At 39.9% G+C, this 22,618-nt stretch overlaps 2 protein-coding genes across 5 annotated transcripts in view; one reads left to right on the top strand and one right to left on the bottom strand.

The window, feature by feature from the left end:
• Positions 1-22,618, bottom strand: part of LOC149500618 (waprin-like protein) — a 337,771-nt gene that overhangs the window by 27,225 nt on the left and 287,928 nt on the right. The gene's annotated exons all lie outside the window — the stretch shown is intronic.
• Positions 1-22,618, top strand: part of scra (anillin, actin binding protein) — a 75,252-nt gene that overhangs the window by 11,589 nt on the left and 41,045 nt on the right. For 3 of the 4 annotated variants that reach the window (XM_089735853.1, XM_089735854.1, XM_089735855.1), the window contains exon 7: positions 18,072-18,681. In XM_089735853.1, the coding sequence (XP_089591979.1) occupies positions 18,072-18,681 (610 nt within the window). The remainder of the gene's footprint in view (positions 1-18,071; positions 18,682-22,618) is intronic. The other variant, XM_089735856.1, reaches the window with a different exon arrangement.

Raw genomic sequence — 22,618 nt, 5'->3', positions numbered from 1 at the left:
TGTGAGCTCACCTACTAGTTAAGGTTACGCTGGAATAGCCTCTCAAGGCTACCAGCTTAGGTAGGAAAAAAAAAGCACGCTTCTATGTCGCGGTACAAATCCCGCAGGCAGGTATATATTTTCCAAGGAAATAATTGTGTATAGAACACGTTTGGGGAATGCTCTGAGGAATTGTTTGAGATGATCCCCTTATCTCCTTTTTATCATCGCACCTCCCGCCATCGGAGCAGAGTTCATCCATATCATCTGGAACCGCTGCGTTCATCGACAGTGCGTTCCCAGAGGTCTTTTTTGCTGCGTAGCATCCGGCAATCGAATGAGCTCCCCTCCACGGAGTTTCCCGAGCGCTATGACATGTCCTTCTTCAACCGAGGCTTGTGGAGAGTATGAAGCGGTAGGCAGCGGCTTGGCTCTGCCCCTGGCATTGCTGAAATCTATGGGCGACGGTAACCACTCACCATCAGGTGGGCCGTATGCTCGTCTGCCTACAAGGGCAATAAAAAAAAAACGTGCTCATTACGTACTTCCACGATGAACATCGTCCCTTAGTTACTACCATCCTGCCTATTTTTGTGGCGAAACAGTATCTTTTCAGTTTGAAGAGTGGGGCAGTCGTTGTTCTATACGATTAAGACTGAGACCTCATGCCTCAAGGCGGGTGTGAGTTATTCACGTTGTAATCTATGTGGCAACAGCAACCATTTCACATCAGTCGAGTTTTTTAACTTCTCGACCGCGTAAAAGTTAACTTAAATTTGTATTGGAGTTAGAACAGCGCCCCTACTGGTAAACGTAGGTGTTCCAGACTGTTCCACACACAGAGAAGCACGGGTTCGTCCCAATATAATTGAACATGCAATTTCTAAAAGGGCACATCTCTGAAATGTAAAATGTTCAGGCAATGAAAAAAACAGATTATTTTCTAAACCAGTGTAAAATTTAAAATATTAACTTTTGAGATATATTTTAGTGTTCATTAGCAATTGAAAATTACTGGAATTATTATAAAATGGGTGTAGGTAAGCCTCAAAACTACATGTATATGAAAAAAACATATTTGACAAAATATGCGACATGTGCCCTTTTCGAAATTGCATATTCAATTATGACTAGTGACTTAAAAATATATAGAACTAATGTGGCTCTACAGTTTCGCTGTTTTTTTTAAAAGTTTTAGTCAAGGATTTAAGTCGCGTATTTTATCAACAATTTCAACGCGTTACCCCCATCGCATACTAAACGACAATCACACATCATGATCTGACGCGTCCGCATGACGCACACGCACGATGTGTCTGAACAGCATCAAGATATCATTTGAATAATCGCGTAATATTCAAGAGACCGCAGTTTGAGGTTTACTGGTGTATAGTAATGCGATATTATGCCGTGGCTAGGATTCTGGGCCAATTATCATTTTATATTGTACCTAGTCAGGTCATAAATTTTGTCACATGTTTAATATAAAATAATTGAAACAAGTTTATTCATTATGTAACCATTCATATACCAAAATGAACTTAACAAAACATAGATTCTTATGACACTAAAGTTTATTCAAAATGACCTCCGTGATTTTGAATACAGGCCTTCAATCTGCGCGGCCAGTCGTCTATCGCAGCACGAACGAGGTCCAAGTCAATATCGGCGGCTGCCTTAATCAAGGATGTCTTGAGTGACTCCAAATTGGGATGAGGCTTTGAGCACGCCGAAAATTCGATGAAATTCGAATTCAATAAACTTTTTTGTGGCCAGCATTCTAAAAGAAAAGTTTTAACTGTGTGACAATACTTATGACCTAACTAGGTAATACCTGTTTAACCTGCAGAAAGAACGAGATCGTGTTTTCGGTGTGACTATGTTACGGTTTAAATCTTGCGTGTCGCCACTATTTTTTTCAAGTTAAATGTAGGCATCTATAAAACATGTCACGCGCAAATGGCTCCTACGATTATAGAACAAAATCATCTAATTAAAATGAATCCCGTATATTTTATAAGTTATTAATAGTGGACATAATGGCCAGCACGGATATGTACCACAATCCTGCAGACATCACCCTATTAATGTCATTATCCACAGTTTTTTTATTTTTTTATTGCTTAGATGGGTGGAAGAGCTCACAGCCCACCCGGTGGTAAGCGGTTACCGGAGCCCATAGACATCCACAACCTTAATGCGCCACCCACCTTGAGATATGAGTTCCAAGGTCTCAGCATAATCCCTCCAAACCGAAACGCATTACTGCTTCACGGCAGAAATAGGCAGGGTGGTGGCACCTACCCGTGCGGACTCACAGGAGGTCCTACCACCAGTAATTACGCAAATTATAATTTTGCGGGTTCGATTTTTTTTACACGATGTTATTCCTTCACCGTGGAAGTCAATCGTCAACATTGGTTAAGTACATTTTTCATTAGAAAAATTGGTACCCGCCTGCGGAATTCGAACGTCGCTAGATACGAATGCACCGGACGTCTTATCCTTTAGGCCACGACGAATTCAAACACGATGATGACGTATCAATTTTTTTTTTTTTTTTTATTGCCCTTGTAGGCATACGAGCACACGGCCCACCTGATGGTGAGTGGTTACCGTCGCCCATGGACTTCAGCAATGCCAGGGGCAGAGCCAAGCCGCTGCCTACCAGAGCCAAGCCGCTGCCTACGCGCATCTATAAAACATGTGACGCGCAAATTACTTCCACGATCATAGAACGATATCAGCTAATCAAAATGAAACCCGCATAATTTATAAGTTTAAGTTATTAATAGTGGTCATAATGGCCTGTACGCATATGTACCACAATCTTACAGACATCATCCTGTTAATGTCATCATCCACGTTGAGACATCAAGATCATATGTTAGTTTTTAACTATTTGCATGATACAAGGAATTGGTAGGCAGCGGCTTGGCTCTGGCCCTGGCATTGCTGAAGTCCATGGGCCACGGTAACCACTCACAACCAGGTGGGCCATTTGTTCGACTACCTACAAGGCCAATAAAAAAACAAAAAACAAAAAACGTTCATCTAATAGCCACCAAGGTAAAAGTTTTAGCTGATATGATTCAAGGGTGTTCGCAATTGCAACAGCTTCTTTACATTGGTGGTAGTTTTCATCCTACTTATTTCTGTCATATGTGTGTTTCGCTTTGAAGAGTGAGATTACCGCTATACAAATACAATTAAGACTTCGATTTGATGTTTCAAAGTGGCCTGCGGTGTATGCTTTATAGCTGATAGCATCGGACCGCCGAGTATCTCACTGAATCTTCGCAATACACTTGTAAAGCTGAGCTTTTAGGTATCTTATGGAAGAGTTTGCTCATCAGCAAACTTTCCCTCCTTGATTGAGAAGTAGAGATCGCCCATCTGTGCTGGCGAAGCGGCAAGGTCTCATAAGCAAAACAGAACGTTACATCCCAAAAAAAAAGTGATTCTATGGATACCTTTGACATCTTTAGCCCATTTAAAGAAACTCGTAAGAGATCTGTGTTATTTATTTTTGAAACTAACATAGATATCAGAATTCGATGTCGTCAACATTAAAATAAAAGCGTGTTTAAAAAGCTTTGTATTTCTTCAAAGGCGTTGATCGATCAAATATTGTTGTACCTTATCCGTTGTATATAGATTATTACTGGTGGTAGGACCTCTTGTGAGTCCGCACGGGTGGGTACTACCACCCTGCCTATTTCTGCCGTGAAGCAGTAATTCGCTTCGGTTTGAAGGGTGGGGCAGCCGTTTTAACTAAACTTGAGACCTTAGAACTTATATATCAGGGTGGGTGGCGCGTTTACGTTGTGGATGTCTATGGGATCCAGTAACCGCTTAACATCAGGTGGGCTGTGAGCTCGTCCACCCATCTAAAGCAAAATATCTAGCGGACTGTGATTTCTTGACAATATAATGTATCATGTGTAATTAATGTGAGACTGGGTATCTTTGTACCGGTTTGTAGGTCATAGTAAACAAGTATTTAATAAAGGTATTTATCACAGGTCAGGGCGCCTTTCAGCGATAAACCTTTGTTCATTTCTAAATTAAAAATGGCGATGCTTAGTCTATTACAATTTTTGCGTAATATTCAATAGGCAATTGTTTTTCTGAAGTTCGTGTCAAAGGGATGGTGCGATTTATAGGTCTTCTTCTTCTTGCTTCGGTTTCCTCAATACTGAGGGTCGTGACCACCTCCTCGCAACAAGAGTTTATTACGGACCTTTCCACGCCATTTGCCTCTATATGCCGCCGAGTGTAGAGCATCGTGAACTGTGGTGTCGAGGGTAGTGCGGATCTGGTCAGTCTATAGGGCTACTTGCCGAAAAAAGTTAGAGGACTGCACTATTTTTCCCCACGCATTGGCTGGTAGCCTAGGGGGCTATTCCCAGCTATGCCCGGACGGGTAAGTGAGCTCACGAGATCAACCTGAGAGAATTGGCTAACACTAGCCCTTTTGAAGTCGTCGTGGCCTAACGGATAAGACGTCCGGTGCATTAGTGTTGAGCGATGCACCGGTGTTCGAATCCCGCAGGTGGGTACCAATTTTTCTAATGAAATACGTACTCTACAAATGTTCACGATTGATTTCTACGGTGAAGGAATAACATCGTGTAATAAAAATGAAACCCGCAAAATTATAATTTGTCTAATTACTGGTGGTAGGACCTCTTGTGAGTCCGCACGGGTAGGTACCACCACCCTGCCTATTTCTGCCGTGAAGCAGTAATGCGTTTCGGTTTGAAGGATGGGGCAGCCGTTGTAACTATAATTGAGACCTTAGAACTTATATCTCAAGGTGGGTGGCGCATTTACGTTGTAGATGTCTATGGGCTCCAGTAACCACTTAACACCAGGTGGGCTGTGAGCTCGTCCACTCATCAAAGCAATAAAAAAAAAAAACCAAAAGCAGTGTTTCGCAGAATGTACCATCGGGTCGGAATAGCGACCCATTCAGAAGATTCAGCCAAGAAACTCAGTGGGCTGTGTCTATAAGGTGTCGAAACCTTCGTTGTAATTGATGAGTTCGACGAGGACGGTGACCGGTGCTTGAGGGGCCTAAAAGCACCGAGAGTGGATCGAAAGGATCCGACAAGACCAGTTTCGGGCGTCGGCGGCTTTGCGTTGCCCCGTCGCCTGGATCGGATAGGCTAGGCGGACTGTAATATTCAGTTTATCCCAACTGATGATAAATATCATGGATTACCAACGATTAAGCAAGTGTAGATTGGGTTGGCCAAATTGCACATCACTGAACGCAGTCTCTTGAAAAAAATATCTGTGGTTCTATACAAGAGGTCCGAGAATTATAATGATAGTAATATGTCTCGTTATTCGTTAGCATGTATGAGCATAGCTGGGGTCTCCGAATTAACCTCTTAATTTCTTACAACCTAGTTCCTATTTTAAATACTAGTGTTAGATCATATTTCTAGATCTGTCATTAGGTTAGTTATAAAGGCCAATTAATACCAATTCAATGGTCGCCTCGTTGGCTTACTTACTCCTGCTGGACAGATAACAACCGCGAGCACCAACAAGTTAGCTTTAAGCGTAAAATGTTCTAGAAACCATTTTGTTTACTTGCGACCTCTTGCATAAAAGACTCCTTAATATATATATTTTGTATTAATGCCCCTGGACATGTTAATACTTAATGCCCCTGGAATGCAAACTTCAATCCTATGCTCTCGAAACTCGAAGGCCTTGTCGGTAGAATTGGGTTTTCTTGAAAATAGAACGCAAATTTTGGTCAATAGCTATTGTTTTAAATTTGAACCGGAATACAGGAACATCAAATGCACTCACATTTCCATTTTACGACTTCTTTAAATTTTAACGGTTTTGTACGGATGTGGTCGTGCAATAATGATCCAGTAACGATTAGATTATGGACTGTTTTTGTGTGTCGCAACTTTAATTTACTCTTGTTGCATTCTAAAGCCAACAGCACCGTGTAATTTTAAAGACAAAATATAATATAACTAGTGTCACTTGAAATCACTAGGTTTTTTTTAATTTACACTTTTAGGCGAATATATTCAATCATTGCCCTTTATAATATATAACGCTTGCGACAAGAAAAACTAATTGAAAATACCACTTATCAATAGCTAGAAATGGTAGTCTGCACTGCAATAGACGAAAAGGAATAACTTTATTACAGCGAAAACTGAATTGATTTACGGAAAATAGCCCACGATGTTGTTTTTGTTCAGTTTTATTGCATAACATCATTCACATACGTATAGGTTGTAACGCCTCTCATATACGGGTGGTCGAAAACAAAAGAATCAGCATTCGAAGTAGAATTCAAAGCTTCAATGGAGGGACACACATAAAATCTGACGAGTCTTTGTTGCCGTGTTGTGAAATATTCGAGTACCAATATTTCTTTGTCTTGAATGTTCGCCGAAATTGTTGGTTTATTGTATACGTTTTTTAAGTGCTTTTAAACCTTTGTCTGGGCCGGTTTTATAGTTTCCCTTCGTTTTATCGAATTTAACGTCTCGTTCCTTGTTGCTTCAGGAGACGTGTGTGGGTAGGACGCGAATTTTGGGTTTACTGAAATAGGTACTTGACGAGCATTCTACCACTGAACAACCGATGCTTTATACTTGCGTGGTTCGCCCACTGGTTCTCAATTAACTACTGGAGCTGATAGCCATCATGACGTAAATTCCGGCCTCTAAGATGACGTCAAAATGTCCACCCATCAAACGCTTTCGCGTCAGACGTAGGTAGGACTGTAGTGATTACCCATGCGGACTCAACATATGCCGTACCAATTTTGCTTCATTGATTTTTAAACGATGTAACTACCCCATATAAGTTAATAACGAACTCTTGTCTAACAAAACGATACCTGACAACGGGATTTTAACTCTGACACAGTCGCACAGGACATTTGTGCCTTTGGGCTACAACTATAAACTTCAAACATATTTTTATAAATGAGGGATTACTGGGGGCCCTGAGGCCTTTTCAGTTTCACCAGGATAAGTAGGCGAGCAAAGGCTCAGCCAGGAGGGGTGCGATTTGCTAACAGCTGACCGAGCGCCTCCGATGGGGACTTAACTCAAGAGCAGCTGCTTCGCGAATGGATCTACTACCGAATCAGAATCGCGACACGCTGAGAAGATCCGACGAGAAACTCAGCCGGCTGTTTTTTTTTCCTACCTAAACTGATAGCCTTGAGAGGCTATTTCAGCGTAACCTTAGCTAGTGGGTGAGCCCACGGGGCTCAAACCGGAGTGATGTTAACACTGACCCTAGCAAGAGCAGTGCTTCGCAGAATCTGGCGAGAAACTCAGTGGGCTGTGTCTATGGGTTAATTCGCTCGTCGAACCCTTGTGCTTGTGGTACCTAAAAGCGCCGTTAATGAATCGGGAGGATCCGTAATGACGTGCTTTGGGCGGCGTCGACTGTTTACCATTCGGTCTACAGGATCGAGTACGGGCCGCTGCTTGAGTTACGTCGCACCGAATTCGACGAGTACTTACGGTTAAACTTCAAACCTGGTAACCAATAGCAATCCAATTCACATATAAGTAGATATCAATTCTTGCACCTCTCGAAACTAGTTCCCGCCTTCAACTTTCACTTTCCTTCTACGGACTATTGTTAGCACGAGGTAATTACGTATCGTTCAAATTGAATTATGAACACGCTTTCAAATCTCTACGAAATATTTACTACCTCAGTTGAACAAACATTTTTACAGTTTTTTTTTTATTGCTTAGATGGGCGGACGAGCTCACAGCCCACCTAGTGTTAAGTGGTTACTGGAGCACATAGACATCTACAACGTAAACGCGCCACCCACTACGAGATATAAGTACTAAGGTCTCAGTATAGTTACAACGGCTGCCCCACCCTTCAACCCAAACGCATTACTGCTTCACGGCAGAAATAGGCGGGGTGGTGATACCTACCCGTGCGGACTCACAAGAGGTCCTACCATCAGTAAAAGTGAATTCAAATGGATAGTGACTTTGCAGAATCATAGGCGAACTAAAGAATATGGTTTCCCGCAGTATGTAAGTGCAAAAACATTGTTGATTCGTAAATTGTTACGTACTGAAACAGATTTACTATTAACCAATCTGTCGGTTACAAGAAACTCTCCATATTCATCGAATAGTTCCAATGAAACGTAATCTGATATAGCTTTGTCTAATAAAACTCTAATGTATCGAATTTCATTCGCTTATATCACATTTAACATTATAGATAACTAGCGACCCGCCCTCGCTTCGCTTCGGAAACATTAAAACACACATGAAACCACAAAAAAATAATTAAAAAAATTAAAAAAAAGTAGCCTATGTTCATCAGGGACAATGTCGGCTTCTAATGGAAAAAGAATTTTTCAAATCGGTCCAGTAGTTTCGGAGCCTATTCGAAACAAACAAACAAACAAATCTTTCCTCTTTATAATATTAGTATAGACACGCGCCCTATTGAACTTAAACATTGCACGTGTTTACGAAATTTAAGAAATGGTTTTTTTTATATAGTCTTAAACACTAAAATATATAAATATATATAATTATTCTGTGCGTGTGTATGTTAGTGAAATCCTCCTTAAACATTGGTCAGATTTCGAAGATTTTTTTTGAGTGTTCCGGTAAATTCGATACTGATGTAGATTCACAATTCGGTCCACTAAAAATGTTTTTTTAATTATTTTTCTGTAAAAGAAAGTGAAATTTAGGACAGGACAATGTCTTTCGGTCTTCTTTTAAGAAATTGGTTACAAGTTAGGTAGGTCAATTGCTAGAAATTCCCGTGCATATAACAAATATAGAAAAATACCATTAATTCCTCTATTCAGTATAAAAAATCATTACCGAAGGAATTAGCCTATTTGCTTCCTATTTTATCCCTAACTATTCGCTGGTATTCTAGCTACGCTTGTCTGGCCCTGTTTGTAGATTTTTTCTGTAGTTAAAAGATTGCCATGCGTATATAAAATATAATATACCCTAATGGACCGACCAAATTAAAACTGCAGTGGGAGGTCCCATAAATGAGTGCAGTAGAATGGCCTCGAGCAGGGAGAGATGGTGCGTCATCGTGAGACGCATCAAGTCTGTTCCTTCCAACACTACATGACGACCACGACCACTCTGTCAAGAGTGACACGACTGAGAAGAAGAAGACCCTAATGCTTAGCTAAACAATTATGTTATTGTTTCAAAGTATTTCGGCTTTAACATAATATAGAAGAAAGCGATAATTTTTTTTATCCAAATCCAAGAAAAAATGGAAAAAATAAAACGTGATTGTTGAAGATCGTATCAGTAGTGATGCTGAGCGCTACGAGGCTTTAATGTGACAGTTTTAGAATTATTGACGTGAGCTTCGGAGCTTTAAGTCACCCATTACGTATATTTGTTGTGACACCAATCTGTCTATCACCATAAGACCACCATACGTTATGAAGAATAGGATCTAACAACTGAAGCTTTAACCGTCAACCAGCTCTATTATATGTATGTGTAGCTATAAAATATTTACCTATAATAAGAGATGTCTTAAGATCAGATCCGTAACGAAAAACAGTGTTTGAAAGGTTTTAATTGATAAATTTCTCAAGGGCCAAATGAGGCCGTCAGCACAAAAGTGGCTTAAGCTTACTATCGTTAGTATGCAGATAATGAGCTTCGAATTTGCCTTTACAATAATACTTCGTAAGCAAAAAATACGCGCTAAAATGATGCTTACAAAGTCATCTGTTGTCTATGGATTGAAACTAGGGATAGGCCGATTTGGCATCAAAATTTATTATGTCTTTAAATAAAAAAATGAATTGCTGTTCGTTAGTCTCGCTAAAATTCGAGAACGGCTGGACCGATTTGGCTAATTTTGGTCTTGAATTATTGGTGGAAGTCCAGAGAAGGTTTAATTGGTAGATAAATATGAAAATGCTCGGAATCAAATCAAAATAACAATTTTGTTTTTCCTGTAATGTGCCCCCCGTCGGACGGATTCTTTTTGTATGTTTTAAGCGTATTTTATACAAAAGTTAAGGTTTTTTATTTATGGATTGAGGCACTATGAAGTCTGCCGTGTCAGCTAGTTTAAAAAAAATTGAAATACTTAAGCATGAATATGAATTGTGGGTTCGGCCACTTTTGCGCTGACTGCCTCAAATGTGTGTCTCCAACTGCATATTTCAGTAAGATCGAGATATGTCGCAACGTTGCCTAACTTTTCTTTCTATTTTCATAAATCTTACGGCATAGGATTACGAACAGCCCAACCGCGTTAAGTGGTTTCCCAGATCTCATTAAATAGGCTGTGGCCGGTTTCCATTTGCATCGGTCAGGTTATAGTTTGTTGAACCATGTTTTTTGCGCACGTGGACCGTTCGATAAGAAACGTCGTTGCTCTTACATTCTTATACTTTTAAAAGATTGATTTAACTTTCAAGTTCATCGAACTTTAGTTTTGAAGACCAGATATCTGTATCCTACTTATATACCCGTGATAAAGACATAACTGATCCAAGTATATTCGAAATTGAGTTAATATGCAGAATCATTTGATATCATCAGTAATTTCCTCATAAATACTGTCAAAAGAGCGTAGTTTAGTTAATGTTTTTTTTTTGTTTTTATTTCTATTAACAAATTTAATACATAATTTTATCTTACTTTAAAAGACATAATATGACTGGTAAAAAAAATAATATTGTTGCAAAGATGATTTATATTAAAAATATCACATATTAAACCAATAAAACACACTCTCCTGTAAAATTAGTAGGTTTTGCGATTGTACAGTTTTAATGCGAGAAGACGATATATAGTACAGGATGCTTAAAACAAACCAAACCATAATATTAATAAATCGATTTTATTAATGAATACAGCAATGCATGCAATTTAAATTCAATTCTAAGACTTTTCTATACATTGCTTGTTCATAAAATGGAATATTACTTATTTATTGGGTAAACGAACTCACGGCCCGCCTGTTGTTAAGCGGTTAATGAAACTTATAGACGTCGCAACGTGATCGTCGCCACCGTTTAAACCTCAAATTTTCGTCTTAGTTATAGTTGCGTAACTTATAATTTTTTCCGGTTTTATTTTTCATTACACTATGTCAGTCGTGAAAATGAGTTAGGTACGTTTTTTATGCGAGATTCGAATATATCGCATCAATCGATACAAGTACACCGGAGGACAATACCGTCTTTACCATAAGGGCACACGGGGCCCGTGCCCAGGGCCCCCATTCTCAGGGGACCCCGAAAGACCGACAATTTCTCTCACACGTTTATTCTCAAAACATTTTTGTCGGGCACATTACACTTTTTTCACAAATCAGTAATCAGAAGGTATTTACAAGACATATACTATGCCTTTAATAGAAGATTTTGCTCAACAGAAATCCCGAAAGAAACCGTTATCGAAATCGTAACCAAAAAACCAGCAGCATTCTAATATCATTAATGACATATTATATGATACTGTATTTGATGATAAATGGTCATACTCAGTAAAAAAATGTTATTATAATTCGCTTTTTTTACTTTCCAAAAGGGCCTCAAATTCTTGTGTGTCCCTAAGGGCCCCATCCTAGTTTATGACGTCCCTGCCGGAGGACTAGTTCTTTGGGTCACGTCGACTTTGAAAATATCGCTTTATGGTAGGTAACAGCTTAACTCTCTTCTCCTGACATTTCTGACGACCATGAGCGAAGTTAACAGCATCAGGTGGGCCGTATGCTCGTCCCATAAGGGCAATAAAATAATAATAATAGTAATAATTCGATAGGAAGAGTCGTACAAAGGCGTTGCAAGCGCGATTTGGAAGTCCCACTTCAAACAATGGCTAAATGCGTAACCTGGGAAGTGAAACTCCAAATCAGTTGACTATCTGTCGGTATTACTAGTGTATCCGTGTTAACTAGCGCTTTTAAACGATAAATTGGATTCCGTGGCTTCTTTGGGTATCTACTTAAGTGTTACGTCAAAATGTAGGAAGATTAAGATGTCATTGACATTTGGGCGAAGGGAACGTCCATCATAGTTTATGCGTTCCTGAACTTTAAGTAGTCAAAATTGTTTAATAGGAAACGATTTAACGACGTTTGGCCCTTTTAATAAATATAAAATGGTCGATTACCTATTGACCCGCAAGTGACCCAGTGCTGATAGGATTGCTTCAAAGAGATCACAAGATTTGGGCCCTTAAACTACGATTTTCTGCTAAATATATCTAAGTAACGTTGATGTGTTATGAAGATCTTAAACTGAGTATCATCAACTGAGTACTGCACTCATTTACGGTACTTCCCACTGTAGCCCCACTTTGGTAGTGGTGTTTATAAGTAGATTATACTATATAAGCCACTATTGAAAGTAACAATAATGTTATTGTGGCGGGTAGCCATCATACAACGCAAGATAATTGACAGATGACTGAATCTCGCTTACGACATTTTCAAGATAAAGCGCATATATACAAGTTCCGAACAACAACATTCGGACCGTCGGTGTACCGAGCAATGTCACCGCTCGGTGGAAGATCTTCCCTTTGTCGTATATATCTCCCCAAACTGGTGACCCCGACGTGATGTGAACACGCAACCTTCTGATTCATCATCAGCGCATCAAGAATTTCGGCTACCACAATCCCCGCATTCTCGCAAATAAAACGTCATTGACAGTCGTCCCACAGCAAGCCAGCACCGCAGCCTCAACAGGACCATCGCAGCCGACTCACCGCGCTTCCTGGTCCTACGGCACGCAACTTCACTGCCTCATCACGCCGCTACAGTTCATCGCAGCCCACGACCGGATCATCAACGCTTGGGGTCACACATCTCCGGCGTGGCAGCTCTGCATCACATGGACTACGCACGACACGCACGCAACAATCAAGCTCAGCCTCGACTCACCGCAGGCTTCGAGCAGCACTGGCCCTTGCAAGCTAATCTCAGCACGGACAACGCTAATTAAAAAAAAAAATGACACGACCTCCAGTCTCGGAGGGGAGTGATGTGGCGGGTAGCCATCATACAACGCAAGATAATTGACAGATGACTGAATCTCGCTTACGACATTTTCAAGATAAAGCGCATATATACAAGTTCCGAACAACAACATTCGGACCGTCGGTGTACCGAGCAATGTCACCGCTCGGTGGAAGATCTTCCCTTTGTCGTATATATCTCCCCAAATTATCTTTATTTATGTCTGATTCCCATAGAGTCAGAAGCAACGTGCGAAGTCATCGCGAAGCCTGCGTCGAATAACAGTTAAAACTACGTTAGCTGCACAGTTTTATTCTCAACAAAAACTAAATAATTCACCACAAACAAACGCGCTATGTAAATGGTTATTGTTATTTATCAAACGGTCTCAGCTATTGTTTAGTTTTTTTTTGTTTCTTGTTGGGTAACTAACGGCAGCAGCGTAAATCGAATGCTATTTGTACAAATCACAAGCTTTTGTTCGTTGTTTGTATGCTGTGTTTATTGCCTTTGAAGGCATATCAACGTATAGCCAACCGGACAATGAGTAGTCATTGTTACACGCTAATGGCTCCTACTGACACCGCCTTGTTCGGTAAGGCATATCGCGAGGAGTTTGTTCGGAAGCCGGATGGTCTTTGTTAAGAATGATCTCTGGAAACGCACTGTGGCAGAAAGGTTTGAGGGTGGTAGGGACGAACTTTGCCCCGGTTAATGGTTGTTGTTGGAGTTCTAGGGTACCCCGTTGGTACATAGGGCCCTCATAAGCTCATAGGCTCCTTGACATCACTCCAGGTCATGCCGGCAGTCCTCCACGATGCCACGCCAAGTCACTGGTGGTAGAACCTCTTCTGAGTCCGCGCGGGTAGGTACCCCATAGGTAGGTACCACCCTGCCTATTTCTGCGGTGAAGCAGTAATACGTTTCGGTTTGAGGGGTGGGGCAGCCGTTGTAACTATACTGAGATCTTAGAATTTATATCTCCACGTGGGTGGCGCTTTTACGTTGTAGATGTCGGTAGGCTCCAGTAACTACTTAACACCAGGTGGACTGCGAGGTTTTCCACACATGTAAGCAATAAAAAATTTAAAAAACTGGGATATGAGGTAGAACCACAATAACCCTAAGGATGTTCATATTCACAAGCTATGATTGATTTGTGGTAAATACGGGTAGGATGGTGGCTGACACAATGCATCACTGCTATAAATGAGTTTTTGATTTATTTATTTTTTATTGTTTAGATGGGTGGACGAGCTCACAAAATTCAAACTCAAAATTCAAAATCATTTATTTCAACTTAGATGGCAGCATAACGTACTTGTTGAATGTCAAAATATAAATAACAAGTTAACTCTACCACCAGTTCCAAAAAAGCTACAGTCCTGAGAAGAACCGGCGAAACAAACTCAGCGGCCATTTTTTTCTCAAATTTTTTTTTTTAATATGTAAAAATATTTACAATAAACGAAAAAACAAGTCAAAAAATACAATTAAAAAAAATAATAATAATGAAAAATAAAAAAGCTAGGAGCCTCATTCCCACGTAGTGCCATCTAGTAAATAATTCTGAACTTTATAATATTCCTTGTTGCACAAACATTCCTTGACAGTTTTCTTAAATCTATGAACAGGTTTTGTGGGATCTTGTTGAAAAGTTATACACCCTGCCCCCTAAAAGAATTGCTTATTTTTTTAATTCGAGCCGCCGGCAACGCAAGCCTATGTTTGTTCCTAGTGTTCACATTATGCAAATCGCAGACTCTGGGGAATTCTTCAATGTTTTTACGCACGTACAATAAATTTTCAAAAAGGTATTGGGACGCTAAGGTTAGAATTTTGATTTCCTTAAACTTGTCCCTCAAGGATTCCCTCGAGTGCATATTATAAATAGCGCGAATAGCCCTCTTCTGCAGGATGAAAATCGTTTCGACATCGGCAGCATTGCCCCATAGCAAAATGCCTTAAGACATAACACTATGAAAATAACTGAAATAAACCAGAAGTTTAAACGTTTTTAACGTTAAAAAATACGAACGTATACTAATGAAGATACGGCATCTTCATTAGTATACGTTCGTATTTTTTACCGCAAACGCTGCAGAACTAAGTCCACTCGCTAACTTGCATATGTGAGGACCCCACTGCAGTTTGGAATCAACTGTTATACCAAGAAAAACTGTCGAATCCACAAGCTCCAGTGTCTCTCCACTTAAAGTAATATTAGTGTCTACTTGTCTAACATTAGGTGTGGCAATTTTTTAGGTTTGTTAGGTTGTTAGGTTTTTTTGTTATTTTGTAATTTTTCCGAGCTCACCTAGTGTTAAGTGGTTAGCGGAGCCCGTAGACATCTACAATGGAATGCCGCCACCCACCTCGAGATATGCGTTTTATGGTCTAAGTATAGTTACAACGGCTGCCTCACTTTTCAAACCGAACATTGACTGCTTCACGTCTGAAATAGGCAATGGAATAGGCGAATGATAGAATAATGAAATAGGCATGAGCTATTGAAATTATGCAGCAGTAGCTAGACGGCACTAAGGTCGCGTTTCCCGTGTCCCGTGATGAACGTCCGGACAGACTTACCGAGTGTCAACGTAGGATCCTCTGGTCTGTGTGCTTAGTGCGAGTTTCTTAACGTTCTCGATAGCGTTAAAGTTAACCCAATTTTGTATGCAGTTGGAACAGCGCCCCTAGCGGCAAACGTACGCGAACGATCCCATTCCATACAAATTTGTGTTAACTTTTACGCTATCGAGAACGTTAAAAAACTCGCACTAACCACACTGATAAGTTTAACCGAAAATGGCCTATAATATTTCAAGAACCATATTATAAACGTTTCTTGTTAAAAATAATAATTGCATAATTTCTAAATGTTTCTTGTTAAAAAAAAAACTGCACAATTTTTTATAATTTGGCCTATGTCTACGTAACGGACGGTTTTAACGTAATATTTGGTAGGCTGCGGCTTGGCTCTGCTTCTAGCATTGCTGACGTCCACGGACAACGGTAACCACTCACCATCAAGTGGGCGGTATGCTCGTCTGCCTACAAAAGCAATAAAAAAATATTCACGTAAACTTCAAGACGTCCGATTAAAAATTAAAATTTGTACACGTATGAAGGATCGATGATAGTACTATCATTTTATTACTTTGACTATTTGTCCTGATGACTTTTATCGCGGGTTTTTACCGATTTCGTTCCCACTTGTCTACGGAACCCCAAAGAAAAGAATTTCGTGTCTGTTTCAATAAACAATAATTAAGAACGCTTCCGTTTGTCGCGTTTTATAAATCGGTTAATGGCCGTGACTATTTCTATCAAATTACGCTGCGCTTCGTATTTCTTTACGTAATTACTTAATATCATTATGTAGTATGTTGATTTATTTCTCCAGTGGACAGCTAGTGGTGTATATGTGGAATTTGGGTCTCCCGCAGTATCAACCCATCAACTGGCAAATACTGTTATTGTAAAACACACTTGTTTGCGATGATACCCGATCCTGTGGACCGAATGGTAAACAGTGGAAGTCGCCCTAAACACGTCATTACGCGTCCTCCCGATCCATTAACGGTGCTTTTAGGTACCTCAAGCACCGGTCAACGTCCTCTCCGAACCCGTCGCTTGCGACGAAGGGCTCGACGAGTAAATTAACCCATAGACACAGCCCACTGAGTTTCTAGCCGGATCTTCTCAGTGGATTGCGTTTCCGATCCGCTGATAGATTCTGCGAAGCACTACTCTTGCTAGGGCCACTGTTAGCAACAGTTCCGGTTTGAGCCCCGCGAGCTCACCTACACACTAGAGTGAAGCTGAAATAGCCTCTCAAGACTATCAGCATAGGTAGAGAAAAAAGCTTTGCGATTAGATATTTGTTTGTATGTTGTAGTTTAGCAGATTATCCCGAAATACCGGAGCTCATAAGCATCGCGTTCGATACCCGAGAAACTAGAGAGTGTGGAATAAAATAACATCTTAATTTGGGTCAATAGAGTATCCTTTTTAAACGATTTGAGATTCATAGTACACCGCCGCGCAGTGGGTGGTCGTGGACAACAAAAAAATATCGTTTAGCCTCACGTACTCGTTATTAAACAGCTTATAAAACAAACCTTTCTTACTAGTGGTAGGACCTCTTGTGAGTCCGCACGAGTAGGTACCACCACCCCGCCTATTTCTGCCGTGAAGCAGTAATGCGTTTCGGTTTGAAGGGTGGAGCAGCCGTTGTAATTATACTGAGACCTTAGAACTTACATCTAAAGGTGGGTGGCGCATTTACGTTGTTAATGTCTATGGGCTTCAGTAACCACTTAACACCAGGTGGGCTATGAGCTCGTCCACCCATCTAATTAATAAAAAAAAAAACCTTAAAATATTTTATACAAACGAATTTGATAAAACATTTAATAATATCTGTAAACAAAGCAATTACGAAAACTAGTTATGTTATATTGTATGAGTTTACAGTCAAATGTCAACACGATAAGTTAAAGGACATATTTTGGAATCAATTGCGACATAGATTACAGCCAAAACCACAACATAACTCACTATCGGACCTAATGACAGCTCAAATATATTAAACATAAACACGACAGCGATGTAACTATATTTTAATATATGATTTCCTCAATTAAACGTTTTCAACTACGAATGATCCGAAAACACGTAACATGGATGCGTCAAAATATAATTATCAGCTGTGCGCCGGGTAAAGGCATGTGTGGGCAGGCCCTGCCGTCTCGCTAGACACCAGTTGTAAACAAGGCGTCGGACGCGAGTCACGCGCGTCTGATCGCTACGCTTCCTAAACACGCGACATAAAACGCATACCCTCGCATTGAAAACGTTCATTCAACCAAACACTCCGCTAATTAAGAGATCCTATTTCGTCGGCTTACGAAATCGGTCATGATGCAACTTCGCCACGATCCCTTTCAGCGCATTGTAACCCAGTTCGCTGCGGTCGCCGCTGTAATTTCGGTTACCGCGTTACTGTAACGTGTCGATAAAACGAAATGCACGCACGTGCTCACCCCGCGCATTTAGCTGCCTCCGTCCAATCGTAGGAAGGCGAGGGGTTCCGGCGCGTCTCAGCTAGCCAATCGCGGCTCGTTTATGATTTCACAACGACGAAAATCGCCGATCCCGCCCGACAGGAGCCGAAGCGTGCATCGACTACCCCCAGTGCAACAGCAGCCCCCGCGATGGCGACAATGGTGGCCAGCGCGCCGCCGGCTAAACCCACGGTGTCTAAGAAACCTTCAATAAAAAAATATCACGCGCCCACACCGCCTGATAAAGTGCTCACCGACGATGAATGCGAAATGGAAAAAGACAAAGAGAACAATGCTGTTCAAGAGAACGAAAACGAAGCGGACGATTGTATACAAACAAAAAACAAACCGGCTGACGAGAGACCCGGTTCCGGGGAAAGGGGATCGCCAATTGTAAAGAGATTGGCGCCTAAATTGAACGGAAATATAGACAGAAGTTCGGTCTTGGGTAAGGCCGCGATGTTCGAAGCGGGCAGTCCGAAGGCCAAGGAAAAGGATCCCGCGGAAATGTCTCTTCGCGAACGAAAAGCGTTGTTCGAGAAAAATAAGGGCGCCGCAATTATCCCTAAAGCACCATTCGGACTAGCCCCTTCGACGAAAACCCTTCTCGGCGATAACAAAGGTAAGTGGAGAATTTCCGTACATTTTATGACGTAAGCCAACAATGAAGCACTATGCGCGTTGTGATAATAATTCTAAAGCCATTACAATATTAGTTAATGACTTTGTCCGATTTCAGTTGGTTTATAGTGTTCTTAGTGGTTATTTTTTTGTCATGTTATTAGATTTACAACTTGTTTCTGTGAGTTATCTGAATGCTAATTGCCCATTGTAGTTACAGCATAAAATTTGAATAATATTGTCGTAACCTAAACCTCATTATAAAATAATAAAAAATTAAATATACATTTTTACATATACATTGCATTCCTATTGAGTGATGTATTTGTGTATGCTCAGCCTCAAATCCTTCAGGCTGGTATGAATTCACATAAACGCGTACTTAACACGTATTCTCAAATGACGAAAAAATAACACTTGGTAATTAAATTTGCGAATATATAATAATTTAAGAGCGCAATAACTAGATGTAATGAGTACATTGAACAAGCTAGTGTAGCTACGGAATTCGGATTTATTTCTACTCAGAATTAGTAGCATTCCGGTTAGAAGGGTGGGGAGCCAGTCATTATAAAACGCAATTGGGATTTCAACATTGTTATCTTTTTGTTTTTATTGCTTAGACGGGTAGACGAGCTCACAGCCCACTTGGTGTTAGGTGGTTACTGGAGCCCATAGACATCTACAACGTAAATGCGCCACCCACCTTGAGATATAAGTTTTAAGGTCTCAGTATAGTTACAACAGCTGCCCCACCCTACAAACTGAAACGCATTACTGCTTCACGGCAGAAATAGGCAGGGTGGTGATACCTACGCGCACGGACTCACAAGAGGTGCTACCACCAGTAAAAAAGTGTCAGAGTGGGATTTCATTGTGATTTCTATAGACTTAGATAACCATTTAACACAAGTTCGCAGTAAAAAATCGATAGCTAATTATTGTTTAGGCAGATAGCAAACCTTTGCATAACCACCATGCTAAAACAAATATTCATTTTGTTAATTCGCAATTTGACATGATAAAAATCAAATAATGAATGAATAAGTTTAAACGTTTTGTTATGAATGTTTATTGTTCTACAACAATACAAATCTAAAACAAATAAAGGAATTATGAATTTTTCATTCCAACAATACGATTAAAATATAAATTAAATATCATAAAGTCTCGCATTCACGAAATTTGTTCGAACAAAAACTATTACAATGTTCTATTATCAAAAATGTTGGTTTTTGTTTAACATAAAAACAAGAAGATCTAATACTAATTATAATTAATGTACGTCAAAGGCGTTATCTAATTTTGTTTTGTTTAGATTTTTTTTTAATTGTCAATACAAATAAAAAACCAAATGATTTCTTATTAAATTTTGAAATATCATTTAGCGTAGAGAACACTTAACTTTGATCGGTATGCACAGACCAACACTCGTATGCAGCCCATCTTGAGATGTGAGGCTGAAGGTAGTTTCGTCCATAATAGGATGTTGAGTGCTATAAGTGTTATGAATAATGTAATGTATAATATTAGATTCTGATGCTGACAACGCACATGACACAAATTTTGACGTAGGTTCAAGTAAACATTCTATAGAGGCAATGAAAAGCAAACTCGAATTATTTTGAGAGGACTATTCATTTCATTGAGGGCACTGAACAATGAATTACCACCACCCTGCCTGTTTCTGCCTTCTGGTTTGAAGGGTGGGACAACCGTTGTAACTATACTTGAGACCTTAGAATTTATATCTCAAGGTGGATGGCGCATTTACGTTGTACATGTCTATGGGCTCCAGCAACCACTTAACACCAGGTGGGCTGTGAGCTCGTCCGCCCATCTAAGTAATAAAAAAAAATGTATATGATTTTTTATATGTATAACTATGAATATTGTGATGTAGCATTTGATGTTCGCCTTGCTCTGAAAAAATTGGTAAGGGTAATAGTACCTACCAGTTTGAACCCTAATGCATCTGCTTACCACATGTAGATATTTTAAGTTAACCTTTTTTTTTTGCGAGACTAAACAAACAGCCAATGTATTATAATTACTAATTGATTACGCAGAAGATGACACATTAATTACTGTTAAAATAATATAGTCGCGTTCGACCGTTATAAACTTACCTATTGTACTTCCAGTAGTGTAAATTAACCCATAGACACAGCCCACTGAGTTTCTCGCCGGATTTTCTCAGTGGGTCGCGTTTCCGATCCGGTAAGATTCTGCGAAGCACTGCTCTTACTAAGGCCAGTGTTAGCAACACCTCCGGTTTGAGCCCCGAGAGCTCACCTACACGCTAGATCAACGCTGATATAGCCTCTCAAGGCTATCAGCAAAGGTAGGCAAAAAATATATATTTCTTATTGTGTTAATGTGCTTACTAGATCGCGCTAACACTAGATAAAATTATAAACAGATTTTTACAAAAATGGAAATGTGACATTTAGCTGAATGTTGTGACCCGACTCTAAATCTGGACACAACCGGAAAATATGTCCATCTGATGGAATAAACGTTCGAAATAAATAGTCTAACATTGAAGAACTTGGAAGTTGACTCCAAGTTGATACGAGTAAGGAGAAGCTAATTGTTTTAAAGCGATGTCTTAAACAAATTAATTATCAAAGATCATTCACACGCCAACACTCACAATCATCTGGCAACAAATTTAGATTTCTTGCAATGTGAAAGATAATCAGAGACTGATGTACAGACATATGATACTTGTTAAAATATCTACAAATACAGACTTTAAACACCCAGATAAAATGCAAACAAAACTATTCGTCATAGGAATGTTTGTCCGGTTAGGGAATCGAATTCATATTGCGTCATAAAGTCAGTCAGTCGTAGCCGGAAGAAGTCCAACAGTGGAAGCCCTAGTTAATTTTTTATATTGCCTAGATGTGTGGACGACCTCACAGCCCACCTGGTGTTAAGTGGTTACTGGAGCCCATAGACATCTACGATGTAAATGCGACACCCACCTTGATATAAGTTCTAAGGTCTCAAGTATAATTACAACGGCTGCCCCACCCTACAAACCGAACCGCATTACTGCTTCACGGCAGAAATAGGCAGAGCGGTGGTACCTACCCGCGTGGACTCACAAGAGGTCCTACCACCAGTTAGTGCCATGCCATCGTATTTTAAAATAGGTAAAATTGACATAGCAACTGGTACATAAGCAAAGAAACAGAATAGTCATTGCGGTTCAAGTCTACGCTAACAGTTTATAAAATTCCGTTTCAATTTTTTGTGGCTGTTGCTTTACCGGTTTCCAAGCAATCGAGACAGGTATGTCTAGGAGCCTAGACGAACGACGACCCCCCGATAGGTCACAGATCTCGTGATGAATTCTTTAGATCTCGTCGGGTTTAGAATATTTGAAATTTGTATCTGATTTAATACATTTCGTAAAAGTATTTTAAATGTTTTTGGAAAATTACATGCCTTTTTTGGGTATTGCGTTTAGCCAAATAACACAAGTAGAGCTTTTGAGTAGGCAGGATCCATAGCACCAATCACGCGTAAAGACTGGACGATGATGTTGAGAATGTTCAATCGATTGTGTGAATCAAAAGAGTTTCCTTCCTCACCTTCATCTTTAAAAAAGTCTTAAGAACGAGGAATTGCTTCTTTGCTTCTTCCAACACTTCACCACCGAAGCTCTAAAGAAATTTCTTGTTTATAAAGTTATATCACACTTTTGATTGCGATAAAATCTGTATACTCAATCGATAATTTAATATCGATATTCCATCGACTTGGTTGTTGGCTTCGTTGAACTATAAAATAATATGATTAGTCTTGTATTTTATAGTGAAAGAATATTGCGCCGAATTTTTTGTCAAGATTCGTTGTAGCTATATATAAAGAACCGCTTAATCACATGATCGAGTCGTTTCAGACATAATTACAATGATCGTAGT

The sequence above is a fragment of the Bombyx mandarina genome, chromosome 20 (genome assembly GCF_030267445.1).
Source record: "Bombyx mandarina strain Sakado chromosome 20, ASM3026744v2".
Classification (NCBI taxonomy): Eukaryota; Metazoa; Arthropoda; class Insecta; order Lepidoptera; family Bombycidae; genus Bombyx; species Bombyx mandarina.
The sequence above is the reverse complement of the archived record's forward strand: the minus strand, read 5'-3'. Positions and strand labels throughout refer to the sequence as shown.